General features: G+C 35.7%; 1 protein-coding gene across 1 annotated transcript; it reads right to left on the bottom strand.

Annotated features, from left to right (window-relative positions):
* Positions 1-655: 655 nt before the first annotated feature.
* On the bottom strand, positions 656-18,795 carry LOC140772696 (protein HEAT INTOLERANT 4-like). The gene is made up of 14 exons (XM_073114889.1): positions 18,491-18,795; positions 18,147-18,185; positions 17,914-17,967; positions 17,764-17,827; positions 17,513-17,571; positions 15,960-16,084; positions 15,776-15,835; positions 14,972-15,030; positions 4,297-4,370; positions 2,779-2,817; positions 2,573-2,635; positions 2,350-2,397; positions 2,133-2,261; positions 656-1,164 (listed from the first exon to the last, which is right to left on the bottom strand). The coding sequence occupies exons 1-14, from the start codon at positions 18,677-18,679 to the stop codon at positions 1,117-1,119; spliced, it is 1,050 nt and encodes a 349-aa protein (XP_072970990.1). The 5' UTR covers positions 18,680-18,795; the 3' UTR covers positions 656-1,116.
* Positions 18,796-19,101: the final 306 nt, after the last annotated feature.

Below are 19,101 nucleotides of genomic sequence, written 5' to 3'. Positions count from 1 at the left end.
AAGAATATACCATTTAAAAATCACACTTTACTACTCGGTGATTGCTCATTGATCAAAAATGATCACCTTAGTTGCCTCTTGTTGGTTAATCTCCGAAGTGTGCATAACAAGGTCATACTGCTTCGTCAGAGGAGAGGTGCGAAGTGTGGTTGCAGTGCTTCGTCATAGGTGTATGCAAACGATGGGCTTGATGACAAATGCCATGGCTGCCTTTCTAGAAAAGAGAGAAATCACACTATAGCTTATAATTTTAAGGTATTAATAAATTAGTATTTAAAAGTTATATAAAATAAAATAAAAGAGAATATTAAAATAATATACTAGAATAAAATAAAATATCATTTAATTATTACACGAAGACTTATTCTAAAAGAAACCTATTGCTATTCCACAAGTGGGAGGGGGCCTAAGAAAATTCGAGCAACATGTGCAAGAATAATTAATTATAAAGTAATATGGGTTTCTATTCAAGTCTCTCATCAAATCCCATCGGTTTTACCCAATTAATTACGCAGGACAAGCTATCAAGTCCACTACTCGTGAGTACAAGGGGCAAACTTAATTTCCACTAGAGCAATGCGGATTAAATTTCATAAGGATCAAAATAACACAAGATAGTACGAGCTAGAATTCAAATGACTTAAACAAGCACAGCTGGATTAAATTTCTTGCAGCCTAGTAACAAGTTATGCACATGCTACCGTAAGCATTTCAGCTTTACTATCTTTGAAAGAAATGTAGCATCTGACTTCAGTACTACATTAGAAGTACAACAGCCGCTACAAATTGGAAATAAATAATTTCCCTCCTCGTAGTAAATTACAAGCAACTCACTTCCAAACAGCCAGAGGATAAAAGGCACAAAAGAATGTTACTAGGTCTACCCCAAGAGCTAGTATAATCTCAGACATCTTTAATACCTGCAATGCTAAAAAACTACAGTAAAATAAAAAATTTAAAAAGAAAAACAGCCAGTTTCATCACACCATGGGAGAAGAGAGAAGCCACTCTTATGCCAGCCAGCTCAGATCTCAAAATTCACCTTCTAATATCTTCTAGCAGGAAAGCTCAAACTTGGCAGGGTTGTATAACAAGACGACTTAAAGTCGTCCCCATCTACATTACAACATGAGCTTTCCCATAGTATCTGTTTATGTAAGGAACCTGCATAAGGTAAAACAGCGTATAAGAATCCATCTAATCTGAACAAGATATACCAACCAGAAAGCATTTTTCAGGAGCGACATTGGCTTGTCCAATGTCTACTGACATTTCTTAGGTGGTCTGAAGCACTCAAAGTCACCTCAACAGATATTTATATTCTTCATAATTGGGAAAAGTCAGACTCATTGTCTCTACTATAACAGAAAGATGGTTGCAGCTAGGGGTGTAAACGAGCCGAGCTTGATTGAGCCTGCCTCTAATCAAGCTTGGATTGAAATTAATTTCAAGCCTATCTTTGTGATCAAGCTTGAATTGAAATAATTTCAATCCAAGCCAATTTCGAACTCGAGCCAATTTCGAGCTTAAACGAGCTTAAACAAGCTGCTCAATTAGCAATTTCAAGCCTTATCAATTTCAAACCATTTTCAAGCCTGAGCAAGCTTGAATTAATTTAGGTTTGAATCAAGCTTGAAATAAAACCTAATTTAACTATAAAGATATAAATATTACTAAAATATAAATTATAAGCAATAAAGATAAATAGGTTAGAAAACTACAAGCAACCATATAAATTACAAATAACAAAGATAATTGTGTCAAAAAACTACAAGCAACCAAAATATAAATTACAAACAATAAAAATAATTATGTCAGAAAATAATGGCTGAAATTCTAAATGGGTGAAAGGGTTTTTGATTTGATGATTCATATTAGTTTGATATTACTCATATTATATATATATACATATATATATATTCAAGCTTTATCGAACTGACTTGATCGAGTCGGCTCGGGATCAAACTTGGCTTGAATTTAATTTCGAGCCTAGCTTTAATGATCAAGCTCGGTTCAGCCTATTTTCGAGCCAAGCTTGATCGAGCATTATCAAGCCGAGCTCAAGCCGGCTCAATTATTTTGACAGCCCTAGTTGCAGCACAATATGACAACTAAAGCAAGAACATGTGTACCTTTACTTGGCTTATATCAGGTGTATCTGGTGTTTGTACAGGGTAGAACTTATAAAACCGCATATTTTCAAATGCAGCTTTTGTTTGCGGGTCCATATCTTCAATAGCTTTTCTCCGGGCTTCTCTAGACTGCAGATACATTGAAACAGGAGTATTAAAAATAATAGAGTGCCTTTCATCTTAGAACAGGAACATAAATGAAATCTAAAACTTGTACCTGCTTTTGTGCTTTCTTTCTCTCTCTAACCTGCTCCTTTACATAATCCTGAGAGCAAAGACATACATAACAGATAATTATAATAAATAACAGCCTTCACCATCAATATGTGCAAAGACCATCTCTTGGGCATGGTCCATTGGAAGGTTTACAAGTTACAAGCATGCAACTAACATAAATAGCAAGTACTAGAGAAGCATGCCTCTTAATTTAGTTGAAGTACCTTGAATGCATCTTTCTGATCTTCTGGAAGTGCCTCCTCCTTAATAAGCTCAGTAGTAAATTCCTGCATGTTGTGAAAAGTATATTTATAGACTAACACAAGTAAACCAATATTCAAAGTGCAAACAAGACGTTACAACATAATATAGCTATAACAATGCAGGGTATTTGAAATATATAGCTAGAAAAATGCAGGTATATAAATACCTCAAGATCATCCAAATCCCAGTCAAAGTCACAGACAATCTGCATAGAATGCATGGGTGCATTAAAATTCTGAAATACTATGAGATTAAATGAGAAGTAGTTAACACTTTAAGTGCAAACCATGGATTGCGAAATTTTCAATAGCCATTCAGAGATCACATGCTCAAAGAAGTGATAAAAAAACTGAAAAGTTATGGAGCCTAACTAGGTATAAACGGCATCATGTTCCAAGCAGCAGAAATGCATCAAATGGCATATGAGATACAAAAATAGTTTCTATAGAATTTGTAAAGATGACAGTTTTTTGTCCACTCTAGCGTGAAAGGAGCTTTTACATGTGAAAAATGAAGAGGCAGATATGTTAACTCAATATTTGTGCATCCACCCCTTGCAACTATTATGGAGCAGGCAGCTTGCCTACAATTTCTTTAGCTTTTACCGCAAGTAGCAACTTCGACAGAAACCTTCAGCAAACCAGACCCAACAGATCAAAAGTGAATGCATTTGCTTCAAGGGGCAAATCAGGATAGGCAAAGGCAGATAATCAGGTGGCTCAATCAAGTCCTGCTTGAATTATACAACCAGCATCATGAAGCTACCATTATAATAATAGATGGTTAATGTCATCTCACTTATTGGGTGGACTAAAATGATAAATCTAGAGCCTTCGCTTCTCCATCTATTCCCTCCTCTTGCCTCTCACTTTCTTCTTCTTTTAACTCTCTCATTTCCTCCTCATTGTCTTCCTCTTTTCAAAATCTTTCTCACCTCCTTTCACAACATTAGAATGAATCTCAATTTTCTTTCTAATCCCTGCCAATCCCCTCCCCTTCTCATCATTTTGAGACATCTTCGTTTTCATCCTCCTCCACCTGCCAGCAGTATTCGTCCATGCACCAACCTGCCAAGGTGCCCCCTCTCTTTATACTACTACTAATCCACTGAACTCGCCTTAATCCTTCTAGCTTCTCACTTTTTCAAAACTATGCCAAAGTAAGTAATCGGACAGTGAGGACCCTTTATTCCCCTGATCTAAAAACCATAACTAAGTGGTCTTTAATCCAAAAGAGCGAACAAGTTGACTGACCCACACCAAACCTACTAGCTCCTCTAGGAGCTTACATTTATGGAGAAAACAGCAGCCACATCAGAATTTAATAAAAAGACCAATATATCTTGTACAGCAACAAAAACCATATAGATCGACAGGTCAACTGCTCCTTACTCCAGTTGGGTAGATCTTGACCTGATCTCTGCCCAACCTACTTCCTCAGCTAAGAAGAGCAACATGCTAGCAGAAAGTAACAACTTTAGCTCACCTAATTACAACATAATAAAAGAGACAATAGGTAAAACCTTGTAGATCCAACTTTCGCTCAATGTATATATTAAATGACATTACAATAGATGAATTGCTAAAGACAAAATTAACTATTAGAAAAGAAAAGAAGTCATCTTCACGAAAGGTAAGAGTTACTAGAAAATTAACACATTAATAAAAAATAAGTATGAACTCACCGGAGGTTCTAAGGGATACATGATATTAACAACAGTGTCTTCTTCATCATCATCAGCTTTCAGAGGCTGGAAATCTGCCAAACATCATATGAAATTTGCTAGTTAAGTATGGATTAAAACAAAGAAGTCATAAAGATTATAACTGATTTTAAGTGATAAAGTGTTACTTCAAATGAATATCCAATAGAAGCCTTCAATACAAAAGCAATGACACAATAAGGTCAGACTATAGACTTATTGTACAAATTGTTGTTTTCACATTTAAGGGCAACATGAAAGACGACACAGCTTCAAGTTTAAATAGGTGGATCTACTAGCTGAAAATTCTGTTTGCTATAATTACAAATACAGTTGAAAGGAGAATAGTATTATCAAACCATATGAAACTCCAGAAAAACAGAAGATGCACTAATAGGTAGAAAATTAGCTGCTAAATCTGCAGTTCCTATCAATAACTGAAGGAAAATTTGATCAAAAATATTCCAGTAATGAAATATTAAGCCAACAACAATAATTATGAGCTCCTTTACTCGTGAGATGCTTGAAGCAAAGGAATAGGTAATTTTCGTCAACTATGTTCACTGCTCAGGCAAGGCATGTTAACATCGAGTTCGAAACTGGATTAATAGATCTAATGGGGCTGACTGTAGGGTGTAATTAACCTGAGCTTGATCAAGCCTAGCTCCAATCAAACTTGAATTGAAATTAATTTCAAGCATATATTTGCGATCAAGCTTGAATTGAAATTAGTTTAATTTGAGCCAATTTCGAGCTAATTTTGAGTTCGAGCCGAGCTCGAGTCTAAACGAGCTAATCAATAAGCAATTTTAAGCCTTAATCAATTCAAGCTAAATTTCGAGCTTGATCAAGTTTGAATTAAATTAAGATTAGATTTGAATCAAGCTTAAAATAAGGCCTACTTCAAAAATATAAACTAATAGAGATATTCATGTATTTAGAAAAGATATGACAAGATCAAATTTTGGAATTAAGCTCTATAAGATCATAATACATAACAATCAACATAAGTTAATATTAAAATATAAAAGAATTATAGTATAGCATAGAAATTTTAGTAATATTATATATATAGCATTTAATAATTATTTCAAGACTTAAGGAATCTATATGATCAAGCAAGCTCATGATCAAGCTTGGCTTGAAATTATTTTAGAGCCGAGTTTGATCGAACCTTATCGAGCTGAGCTCGAGCAGACTTGATTATTTTGACAGCCCTTGCTGACTCAAAGTAAGATGTATTAAATATGAATTAAAATAATAGATAATCATAATCTCTGCATGATGCAAACTAGGTCAAATCGGATTGCATCATGAGGACATTGGATTCGATAAATTGAGTCTAGTTATCTTATTTATTCTGCTTATATAATTTAGTTAAAAACTAAGTAGGTTAAAGTTTATTTAATTAGCTAAGTTCGTTAACTTTTGCGCAGTTTTAGAAAAATATTCTGCAGATATTTAACAGTTGACCGAATATTACAAGACCACTTGAAGAAGATCGAAGACGTCATAGTCTACAACTTTTGTATTCAAGGTTTCTCCAGATTAGTACTCTATGATATAATGAAGAAACATTCCGAAAAGAATAAGGAAGGCTGATTTAGCTAAGTCATGTTTATCTATAGGTCATGTTTATCATTAATGTAAACCCTTAAGGCAAACCTAGTTAAGCCATGTAAGCCACTAACGCAAGTTCAATTAAGTCATGTAAGCCTCTAAGGTAAGTTCAATTAAGTCATGTAAACCTCTAAGGTAAGTTCAATTAAGTCATGTAAGCCTTAAAGGTAAGTTCTAGTTTGAATCGTATAAGTTTTTAGGACTAAGTTCGAGTCGTATAAGATTTTAGGATTAAATTCGAGTAGGACTCATTGTACCCGATCTCTATATATAAAGGGGCTGGACTTTATTCATCTAAGCTTTCAAGCATTAAGAATTAATTAAGTTTAGTTATTTTCATATTCTCGCATTTACCGTTTTTATCATAGCCATTAGATCGTCTTTATTTTCTTAGAAGTATATCTAAGTTAGAAACTTAAATTCTATATCCAACCCATAGCCATCATCACTTGCAGTAGCCCCTATACGACCGTCCACCACCGCCCTTGAACGTCTGCCACTCTTTGATGACCGCCGCAACGTCAGATATTACCATTTTGCCCCGTTCTGACCTTGTTCCATTATTTTAATTATATCCTCTCATCCAGACATCCGATTGACGTAAAACTAAAGCCATTAGAACCCTATCTCATAAGGCTACCACCACCTAAATTTTTATAATTTTTTTACGTCCGAATCTATCCAGATCTGGTCCATAACACTGCACTTGTTTCATATTATCACAAATCATATAATTCTTTAGATTGAAGCATTTTTAATCTCACAAATCACATAAAAGTTCCTTTTTGCTACACAAAAAGGCAAATCAATAACCTGAGAAAACTCAGATCAATTGTAGAAGAATAAAAGTTAACTAAAAATAATAGATCTTTTTTTCATCAAATTCATATCAAGTCAAGCTAAACATGTTATGCCTCTTCACCTTTAACAGTCGACCTAGACTTAACAAGCATTTTCTTGATAAGATTATATTTCATACAAATCCATGGGTTACTAACTCAAGAATAAACTCCCAAAGTGAAGTCTTAACTAGAAATCTTATATGAGCAAAAATTGAAATGTCTAAGAAAAGAATTATATGAGTAAAAAAAAGATAAAAGAAAATTATTTTGAGGATGGCTGAGCTCTCAATTAGGATAAAACTTAGTGTTGTTTCAAATTTATAGTTCAGCCAAGAAATCATGAATATAAGAACTAGGAATTTTGCTGAAGGCTGTCAAAAGCTCAATTAAGAATTAGTGAGCAAACGTGGATGGGAATAGAAGTACTAAACCAATTAGGTTTTCCAAGTTAGTACTAGAAAAAATAATAAATTGTAAATAATTGCCCATATTTTATCTAGAAAACCTCCTCATTGGCAAATTAACTCTTCCGTTTTAGGTATAATTGCAAAAGTATAATCTACTTTTTGACTAAAATGATTTTCTACTTTTCCAGAGGGCTTGTGGTATAAACACCACCATTCGTCACATTTACTCTCGTAGGCACAAGAGGGATGTACCCGTGGCTCTCTAGTTTAACGATGGTTTTGACTAACATTATAAGGCTAGTTTTATCTTTTTATCTTTTGCTTTGTTTGCATATATAAAGACTTATAATCCTCTTTTTATTAGCTAATGAATATTTTGAAAATTTTCACATATTGAGTGTTTGTTAGTGGATTCCGACACCCTGATTGGTGGATTCCCTAGATTTGGTTACTTTTCCTATTTGTTCTTCTCAAATCTACAATCGAAGAGTTTGTCTTGTATCAGCTTTGGTATCAAAGCCAATTGATTTTCAGTTTATGGATGCTCTACTTCCTAGATTTCGCGTCGTACTACATCTTTTCTTTGTCAGATCAATCACTTCACAAAACCAGAGCACTACAAAGTTCGTTGCCCATCAACATCAAGTTCCAGAACTGAGTTGCACAAGAAGATTACTATTAGCAAGGGACAAAAGAAACTATCACCATCGCTAAATCTCCATGCAAAGTTAGAAAATCATCAAAAGTAAGTTTTATTCAATAGATCGTCTTCTCTACCCGTTGTAGATCAAACAAAGAAAAAAACAACTAATAACGTCTGTTAAAATAAAATCAAAATTCTGAAATTCATATTATTGTTTTCTTTTTATCTCTGAGTTTTGAATTTCGAAATTTCGAACTTACGAAGTTCAAATTTAGGAGATAATTGTTTTCCTTATTTACCTCAATTTGTTTCCTTAAATTTAAGATTAGTATCTTTATTATCAAAACTTTGTAAACTTCCTAAACCTCCGAAAATTTAAATTACCTTTTCTTTAATTTTCAAAATACACATTTTCCCTCCAAATCAAACCCAAATCCACTTACCTAAACCAAACCCATTAATCCAAAGCCCACTGACTAACTAAACACATTAACCCCCACCATCACTTAAGCCAAAACTAAACTCAGCCCAATAACCCAAACCCACTTAACCCAATAACCCAATACCCAAACCTTCACTTTCTTCCTCCGATCTCCCTTCCCCAAACCCAAAACCCTACCATCCTCCACTTACTTCTACGCCGCTGCCCCCCTACCACTAACACCGATGCTCCTCCTCATAGCTTTCACCTTTCGACGGCCACCCTCCACCTTCTATCGTCACCTTCACTATCAACACTCCAACCGACAATGACACTGCCTCACCGTCACTCCTTGCAGCCTCCGCAACTTGTGCCGCCACCACCTTTGCTCCCTGCGGCCTCTACAGCGTGCACCACCACCATTCCTATCGGTGCCTCCTATAGCCTTCACAGCAACCGCAGCTATCGTTGCCATCGTTGCCGCCATAGCTACTATTGTCAATACCGCCGTCACCGCTGACATTACCATTGCTGCTCGCCACTACTGCTGCCGCCAATCACCACTGCCGCCTACAGCAATCACTGCCATTACCACCGCCACCTACCGCAACCACTGTCGTTACCACCGCCGCCACTACTGCCGTTGTCCCTGTTGTCGTTATTGCTGTCGCTGTTGGACTGCTGCCACTGAAAGTGGATTTAAAAAATTCGGTAATATCCTTCTTTTCTTTAGTGTTATTTATCAATCTTTAAATAGCAACTGTCTTTTTTTTAGTATAGATCACAATCTTATATCTATTTCATTAACATAAATGCTTAAGACTGAGACAGCTACTGCCTACCTACTTATATTACTTACTCAAATCAAAACAATTAATATTAATTGTAAAACTAACTAAGTTAGAGGGAAAATCTTAACATATCTAAAACAACTGTCTTGTTCTCGGAAGCATGTACTACTAGTTTGCAACTTTCTGCTAAATCTGATGCTTTTATTAAAAACTTCATAAATGGTTGTAGATTATTCTGTCTATTACTCTCTTATTGTTCACTGTGATCTCCTAATTTGTGTTTCATTATTTATTTTCTGCATTTATTCCCTCACTAGTGAAGACACATTGAATGAACCTTCGTAATAATAGGATAGTCTCTAGCACACCTTCCTAATTTATCATGGAACTCAATGCTATGTAAGATCTTCGTAGATTTTTACAAGAGTCTATTGAAGATATTATGACTAGATTGGACGACTTCAATGCCCATCTTGAAACTATTGAGATAGGTTGTGAACAATATGAGAACAAGAGTGATGTCGATGCATCCAGCATGAGTGTCAAGCATGCCGTATCTAATACGGATACCCATCGACAAGCCCCACACTATCCTCACCATAAGAGAAGCATGAAAGAGAGCTCCCTAGACAAAATTATCGTAAAGATACATTTAATATTCACAATAATAGAGGGTTTAGAGGCAATGCTGCCTTTAGAGAATTTCAAAACCACAAAGATCAACCTATAAAGAACATTAAGGTTAAAGCCCCCATTTTTTACGGTTATTTAGATCCTGCTGTGTTTACTGACTGGCTCCGTAAAATAGACAACTTCTTTCAGTAGTATGATCTACCAGAAAACTAAAGAATTAAATTTGCTCAAATGAAACTAGTCGGTTGAGCCAAATTATTTTAGCAAAGTATAGAGCAAATCCTAGTGCGATGAAATTAACCTCCATATCATTCATTAAGATGAAATAAAAGAAAAATTAAAAGAAAAATACTTGCCAGACTCTTATCTTGGTGACCTTTTGAATCAATGGAATAATTTTAGATAAAAGAATAGATCTATGAGCGAATATGTCTCCTAATTTGAGTATATATTGAGGTGTAGTGTTATGGAGGATGAGAGGATGATGTTGAGTCATTTTAGGCGTGGCCTTGATAATGGCATTAGGAGACAGTTTTCTGAGAAGTTACCTCCTTAGATCAGGTTTACCCTCTGGCGTTAAACTACGAGATGGTTAATATGCAATAATTGCCTAGCCGACCAATTAGGCGCACACATTCCAATAACGCACCGACTGGTGTAAAAACTCAAACAATAGCGATACTACCTAAACCACCGCACCTGCCCAACCTGACAAAAGAAAAGGGCTCCTCTATGAAACTACACCTGTTAATTACCCCCGTCAATGTTACAAATATAGACAGGTTGGTCACATAGCCTCAAACTGCCCTCGAAAGACCCCTTTACCTTGGGGAACAGGATGACACAATAGGAGAAAACAAGCTCAATGAACAAGTTTATGAGCCTACCTTAGTGACGTCCAAGATAGAGACGACAACCGTGATTATGATAACCATATTGTTGGTATCGTTTGTTGCGCTTTGATACAATCCCGGAAGGTCGATGATTGGCGAAGGAATGCAATATTACACACTTACATCAAATGTGGGACCAAAGAATGCAAGATTATCATCAACAGTAGAAGTTGCATTAACACCATCTTTTCTAGCGTTATATCTTGCTTAATGTTAAAATTTATACCTCACACAAACCCTTATAAGATATCTTAGGCCAATAATTCCTCTTATAAATGAGAGATGCCTAATTTCTATTACTTTCCTTTTTTATAAGGAAAATGCATGGTGTAATATTGTGCCGATGGACATACGGCAAATTATTTTGGGCTGCCCTTAGTTATTTGATTATGACGTGACCTTCTTTAGATGTTCCAACTCGTACTTCTTCACTTTTGATGACAAGAAGATTTAAAATAAATCTTATGTGTCCAAAAATAATTAACAAAAACAACAAGAAAAATGCTCCTAATAAAAAAGGTTTGCACATAATAAATTCCAAAGAATTTGAAAAGAAAGCAAACCAAAGCACTGTTGTGTTTGCCTTGATAACTCATAGAATTGAGAGCCCTACCCTCACACCATCAGTTGAAAAAACTGCTCCTACACTAAATGAGTTTTAAGATGTGCTCCCAGATGATCTTCTAGATCAATTGCCTCCTTTGCGTGATATTCAATATGCAATTGATTTAGTCCCTAAAGCTTCTCTTCCAAACTGACCACATTATTGAATGAGCCCCAAGGAACATGCTGAATCACAATATCAAGTAATGAACTTCTTACAAAAGGATTTCATTCGCGAGAGCTTTAAGTGCTTGCGTTCCTACCTTGCTCACGCCAAAGAAAGATGAATATTATTGTATGTGTGTCGATAGTTAAGCAATCAATAGAATAACAGTTAAATATTGTTTTCCATTCCACGGCTTGATGACATGCTAGACCTGATGATGGAAACTTCAATATTCTCGAAGATCAATCTCAAAAGTGATTATCATCATCTCCGAATTTGCTCTAGTGATGACTGGAAGACCGCTTTTAAGACAAAAGACAAGTTGTATGAATGGTTGGTGATGCCTTTCAGACTATCTAATGCCCTAAGCACTTTCATGCGTGTTATGACACTGTGCTTTAACTATTCATGAGAAAATTTCTTACGATCTACTTTGATGACATTTTGATTTATAGTTGAAGGAGTTTCACTTGGACGATTTGCGTCAAGTTTGTCTTACACTTTATGTTGCTCGACTCTATGGCAGTAGGAAGAAGTGTTCTTTTTTTTGTGGATCAAGTTATCTTCTTAGGGTTTATGCTTACATTTGAAAGAGTCCACGCCAACCTTGAAAAGATCATGACAATCATTGATTGGCCGAAACCGCGAAACATTCATGATATGCGTAGTTTTCATGACCTCGCTACTTTTTATTGACACTTCATTTGAGGGTTTAGTACTATCATGTCCCAATATTGCTGGCTTGAAGAAAGGGAATGTTCATTGTTGTAAATCGACAAGTAAGACTTTTGAAAAAATTAAGAGAAAAATAAATGTGGCATCTATAATGCATTTTCCTAACTTTTCTAAAACCTTTGAGATAGAATGTGATGCCTTAGGCATCAGGACTGGCGATGTTCCTAGCTAAGAAAGCCATCATGCTGCCTATTTCAACGAGAAATTAAATAAGACCAAACAAAAATACTCCACTTACAATAAGAAATTATATACGGTTATTCAAACTTTGCGCTATTAGTACCGTTACTTACTCCATATGAATTTCTCCTTTATTCTAACCCCGAAGCTCTTTGATTCCTAAATTCTCAGAAGAAACTAAATTCGAAACATGCTCGTTGGATCGAGTTCTTACAGGAGAACACCTTTGTACTCAAGCATAAAACTAGAGTTGAGAATGAGGTTGATACACTTAGCAGGCGAGTTAACCTTCTATCTGCCATTAGCATTGAAGTCACAGGATTTGACAAATGAAGGAAAACCATACGTCTTATCCGGACTTTGGAGAAATTATTCTCACTTTGCCGAGTGACGCGAACGTAGCTTTGGACAGTTATTCCCTCCATGATGATTACTTGTTTAGGACTAACAAGCTCTGTATTCCATGTACATCCGTACGGGACTGCCTAGTTTGGGAGATCCATGCCGATGGCCTATCGAGTCATTTTAGACATGATAAGACCATCAAAGAAGTTGAACACCAATTCTATTAGCTAAATCTCAAGCGTGACATAGCAAAATTAGTTGGCCAATATAGGACCTGTCAACTGACAAACCCAAAAGCAAAACACTGGACTTTACACCCCGTTTCTTGTACCTGATCACCTATGGCATGACGTATGGATTGTCCTTGGATTACCTTGCACCTTTGAAAAAATGATTCTATCTTTGTAGTCATGAATAAGATGACTTATTTCATTCCTTATAAAAACCTCTGAAGCTTCATATGTGGCAAAATTATATTTTGCCCATATAGTCAAATTATATGATCTTCTAAAAACTATTGTATCCAACTAAGATGTTCGCTTTATAAGCTATTTTTGGAAAATCTTATGGTAGATGGTTAGCACAAAATTGAAGTTCTCTACAGCCTATCATCCACAAACCGACGGTCAAACTGAGATCGTCAATCGTAGTCTTAAAAATCTTTTGCGATGTCTCGTGGGTAATTATAACAAAAACTGAGATGTCATTCTTTCTGTAGCCCAATTTGTATGTAATAACTCCATCAATAGGTCTATAAGCATGAACCCGTTTAAAGTTGTTCATGGTTTTAAAGCACGCAAACATTTAGATCTATTGTCTATATCATCTCATACTAGAGTCTCTGAGTCTACCGAGCATGTTCATTCTTTGCATTACGAAATCACTAAGCAAATTAAGGCGAGTAACTTTTAGTATAGAATAAATGCTGACTTGCACAAGCATGCAAAGAAGTTTAATGTAAAAGATCATGTTATGATTCATGTCAGACCCGAACGGTTTCCTGCAAGAGCTATTTAGAAGTTGCATGCTTATAGTGCTGACCTTTCAAAGTTTTGAAACGTATAAAGATAAATGCTTATGTCATCAATAGTCTCTCTGATTATAGCGTTAATTGTACTTTTAATATTGAGAATTTAGTGGCTTACCAATCATATATGAATACCCTCACTAAAACATAAATTACATCCGCTACTATTCTAGACATATCTGATATACCACCTACTATTTCTCATTTTCGTCCACACTACAAGAAAAATTAGATGTTATTTTAGATTATCAAATAACATCTACTACAGAAGGAGGAGCTCACCATTTTCTAATTTGCTGACAAGGTCGACCAGAGTCTGATTATACGTGAATCACTTGCGAGGAGTTACAGCAGCTTGACCCTAACATCTTAGAGTACTATTAGAGCCATTCATACCCCCACTCGACTGAGTCGAGTTTCTTCCACTCTAGGAGAGTTAGCATAGACACCACTATTCGTCACGTTTACTCTCGTAGGCACAAAAGTGCTGCACCCATGGCTCTCTAGCTTATAAAGGGTTTGGACTAGCCTTATTTTCGTCTTTTTACCGTTCGCTTTGTTTTGTTTCTATAAAGACTTGTAATCCTCTTTTTATTGGTTAATGAATATTTTAAAATTCATATATTAAGTGTTTGTTGGTAGATTCCAACGTCAGTAGCAAGGTTGATCAAAGTCTGATTATACATGAATCACTCACGAGGAGTTACAGTAGCTTGACCCTGATATCTTGGAATACCATCAAAGCCGCCCCCACTCGATTGAGTCAAGTTTCTTCCACCCCAAGAGAGTTAGTGTGGACACCACTATTCGTCACGTTTACTCTCGTAGGCACAAAAAGGCTACATCCGTGGCTCTCTAGCTTATAGAGGGTTTTGACTAGCCTTATTTTCATCTTTTTTATCGTTTGCTTTGTTTTATTTATATAATCCCCTTTTTATTGGTTAATGAATATTTTGAGATTCACATATTAAGTGTTTGTTGGTGGATTCCGATGTCGGTAGATGCCGGCACCCTGGTTGGTGAATATTTGGTTATTTTTTCTACTTATTCTTCTCAAATCTGCAATCGAAGAGTATGTCCTAAATCAGCCCGAACCCAAATAAGTAAAGAAATCTAGTTCTCAACCTAGGTTAACATGACATATGCGGCAAATATTTTCTGCATAAACTAATCACCTGCTGATCAAACATTTAAAGTTCCATAAAAAGAAGGGGAAAAAAAGGAGGAAAGGGAACAACTAATTAAAAATGACTCGTTCTTGTCACAAAGTTTAATCCATAAGAGGCAGATCAAACAATTTGAATTGCATATTGATATAACAAGGGTTGCCAAAAGAGAGATGTTAACTTACAAGGAAGGCAATAATCGTACTGTTTGACACGTTCAGTTTTCAGAAGCTTCAGCGCAGACCTGCATGAACATTCAATATATAACCTTGCATTATGATAGAAATTCTAACTTGCTATATAAGAAAAATAGAAAGGTCCTGTCATATCATAATCTAACAGGAAAAATGAACCAAAAAAATTTGGAAGATGGATAGAGGAGCATGAGGCATCCCTACGGATGGCAATGAAACCAAATAACTTTCTAAAGATGACCCAACATTTTGGCTCTAGATCAAAAAAATCATATAAGCCAAGAGATTGTTATCTAGAATGACAGAAAAATCCTGACATATATCTCATAAGATAGCTTCACTCTGATGTCAACTATTATTGTATTCTAATGACACATAATAACCTGCATGAAATCATGAGAACAAACAAAGTGAAAATTGTTCCCAACTTTTACATCCATTGCATGAGCTCTATAGGAACACAATAGCTTTATGACCCTGAAATACTAATATTCATTTGGTTTGGGAACATTAATAGTTAATATAGCCTTCCCCGTATCCCGGAGAACAAAAGGGACTTAAGTAGTAAGAACAAATATGTCAGCAGATATATTGTGCAAATGCACCTGAGAAGAAAAAGGAAGGATCATATGTACATAAAGAATCCATTCTAGTAGAGACCAGAGAGTACATAACATAATTAGAACATTATAGTACTATGTAGTATGTATAAACTAGAAAATGACTAGATATTTGAAGAACTGACCTAAATAAAAATCATGGAAAAGGTAAATAAAAGAAAAGGACAGAAATTACCTTCTTTGGGTGCAACCCAGTGTATAAATTTGAGTATGTAATCTATCAACTTGACTTTGCCTATAACAAGAGGAAAGAAAATAATAATAGAACGTAACTTCTGGTAGAAAATTTTAACAGTAACAACTGGTGGAAAGCTTGAGATTCAAATAAGACAAAGCATGAAAACTTAGAATAAATATACCGGTCCTCTAGTGGAACATATGGCACCCATGCCATTTTCATTGCCTTCATCGGAATTATTTCCTCATTCTCCCTTTGTACAGATTTTATACCAATCTTATCAGATGGTGGAATAGGAGAGACCACCTGCTCAACAGATACAATGCAAGAGTTCAACAAAGTGATTACCATTAAAAATTAAAACCAACTGATACAACCAAGAAGTTACAGCATAATAAAAATTCAAAACAAATAAAGACACACATAAATGAACATACAAATAATTAAGAGGCAATATTAGGTCAGCTCAGAACTTCCAGTGATGAACAAATCTAGGATAAACTTAGATCAATGAAGTAATACTTATGCAATATGATGAATCCAGAAACACCTACTCCAATGTAGAATGAAATTATAGTATTTGCAAGTATACTCACGAAAACTTCGTATCCCACTGAAAAGAAACTTTGTTAAAGATGGTAATCACCAACAGCTAATTCCCTACATCCTCTCATATTCATCTTCATTACATTCATAACTGATACTCACTAAGTGAGATTCTATTGATTGTGCAAAAGAAGGCAATCATCAAGGAAAAGCTGAATTCCTATCTCCCCTCAACTTTAAGCTGTTGGAACAGAGAGAGGCTTGACTCAATATCAGCATAACAAAGGGAGAGGACAGGGAAGAGAATGAAAACATCTTATTCTGGCATGCTACATTTCTTAATTCTATCATTCCAAATCAATGTCTTTTCCCCACTGCTCTTTCATGTACGTTATGCACAGCGAGTCTACAATTAAGACAGGACAAACACATGAGAAGTTTGAAGAAACATGCTTTGGAATTATTTAGAGAAAAACACACATATTTATCAGGACAAAAGTCCAATATAAATCTCAAAATAAATTCTTAGACTCAAAATAAATTCTCAGACAATGTGACATTTGCCGAATGTTCACAAAAACCAGTGTCATGTTGGTGCAGAAGATAGGCGCCTTTCCAAAGCATTTAATATACCAAAGAAGTGACATCCAAAATAGTCTAAATAAATGGTTAATAAAGAAACTATTCTCCCAATTTCTTATTCATTGGATGGGTTCTAATTCACTTTGCACTTTTCGTCGTGAATATTATTAGAAATAGTACCAACCAAATAAAAATGAAAACCAAAAATGGCATGCTAATGAAGTAAAATGTATACAAATGGCATAACCTACTGGAATATCATATTTCATTGTCTAGGTGAATTAGGTTCATCATGAAGATTTTTCCACCTGATAACTGTACCTGCATATGCTAAGGATATGTTGTCTAAGAAAATTACAAGCATGTTTTGCGAAAAACATATATTCACCTCCCTATTAATCAGTTATATATATATGTTGTCTGAGAAAATCACAAGCATGTTTTGCGAAAAACATATGTTCACCTCCCTATTAATCAGTTATATAGATGATCAAACTTGACATTGCACATATGGCCAAGAACCTTAACAGAAAAATAATATGTAAGCAATATAAAAATATAGTCAAGGTTTAGTTTAAATGGGAAACAATAATATTTGGTACTCACAGCGACCACAATAGGGATAAGTATGACTTTCTGTTCGCCATTTAAAACTAATAGCTGAGCTGCAAAGCAAGGCAAAGAGAAAACAAATAAGTTCAATTATTGTTACCTTATTGTCTCAATAATCATGCATATTTATTATCTTCACCAGTTAAATTTTGAAAAAGAAAATAGTTTGTGACATCTACTACTATTATAAATTTATAATGTGTAGTTAGCTACAATAAAGTGAAGATGTGTAGTAAACAGCTTACGTTCAGTGCTACCAAACATATAGACCTTCTTCCCATAAAGCTCTCCACCTTCCTCAAAAGCATTCTGCGCACAGTATGTAAAGCTCATGCCACTATAATGAAATACATACCCTGAAAATTTTAACTAACAATATGATCCACTAGATCCACCTCTAGATTAGAGAAGTTCCAATTGATCTCCTGAAGCTTATCCATATTTTCCCACTGTAAGATACAAAAAGGACACATGTTATAACAACTGGAGATAATTTATGAGATGAATTATAAAAAATATAGTAGTGCCTGGTGAAACAAAGGCAAATCGCACCTTACATGCATTTCTGTACGAATCAAGTAAAGAATTAAGAGTAACGTTTATACTATGAGAAAGTTCAGAAACAAACCTCAGTTCCAACAGGGAAAGCCGCTTGCCACAGATCCTCCTACGTACAGAAACAATCATTCCAAATAAGAGGATACTATTCTTACGAGTAGACCAAAATAAGTAAAATCCAAAACACAAATGCCTAATCACAAGGAAGCGTGCCAGCTGAAAAACAAGTAGGTATCCCCAAAAGTATGGTGATTTCTACACTGAATTGAAAATAATAATAATAATAATAATAATAATAATAATAATAATAATGATGATGATGATGATGATGATGATGCATTTAAGGGATTTTATACAGAAATTTGATTCATAAACGGAGTAAAGAATCCGCAAAAACCAAATCGAAAACCTAACCAGATTCCTCTTCTCGGGGAAGAACTCGGGCTCCTGCTTGGGCTTAGGAGGGGCCTTGACGCGCTTCCCCTTGCTAGTCGCCTTGGTCGACTGCTTCGGGAGATCCTCCGGTGACTTACTGCTGCCCTCTTCGTCCTTCGTCGCGGCCCACCTCTTCTTTGCCGCCGTCGACGCCTTAGGCTTCCTCATATCTGAATCCGATCGCCGAAGCTAGGGTTAGTATTAGGGTTAGGGTTCTGGGAGGATGAAGAGAGATACGGAGCGAAGGAAGAAGACGGGGGATCTGTGCTTGAGGCGAACGCGGTCTATCCCAAATTTGAAGAGGGGAACTAGGGGTGTAAACGAGCCGAGCCGGCTCTAGGTCAGGCTCGGCTCAAAATTACTTTCAAGCCTAGTTTAATATTTAGGCTCGGCTCAGCTCCGCTCCGCTCAACTCTAGTCGAGCTCGAGTCCGAGCCCAAGCCCGAGTCTGAGCCAAATTGGAGGAGGAGAACCGATGGAGTAGTAGGTATATAGAGTATACAGAGTATTACCCCCATAGTCTGAACCCTCCATTACCCCCACAATGCACAGTAATTTTTTTATATAGTATAGATATATAGAGTATTTAA

Source organism: Typha angustifolia, chromosome 12 (genome assembly GCF_048772165.1).
Source record: "Typha angustifolia cultivar Huaian chromosome 12, ASM4877216v1, whole genome shotgun sequence".
In the NCBI taxonomy this organism is placed as follows: Eukaryota; Viridiplantae; Streptophyta; class Magnoliopsida; order Poales; family Typhaceae; genus Typha; species Typha angustifolia.
Note: the sequence above shows the minus strand (reverse complement) of the source record. Positions and strands in the feature narration are given on the sequence as shown.

What these genes read in the sequence shown, in the direction of transcription:
- LOC140772696 (XM_073114889.1), bottom strand. Translation starts at nt 18,679, where the DNA reads ATGAGGAAGCCTAAGGCGTCGACGGCGGCAAAGAAGAGGTGGGCCGCG. An exon ending in GGAACTTCTCTAATCTAGAG is followed by an intron (nt 17,828 to 17,913) that starts GTGGATCTAGTG and finishes TACTGTGCGCAG; the next exon opens with AATGCTTTTGAGGAAGGTGG. An exon ending in GGGATTTGGATGATCTTGAG is followed by an intron (nt 2,636 to 2,778) that starts GTATTTATATAC and finishes CACAACATGCAG; the next exon opens with GAATTTACTACTGAGCTTAT.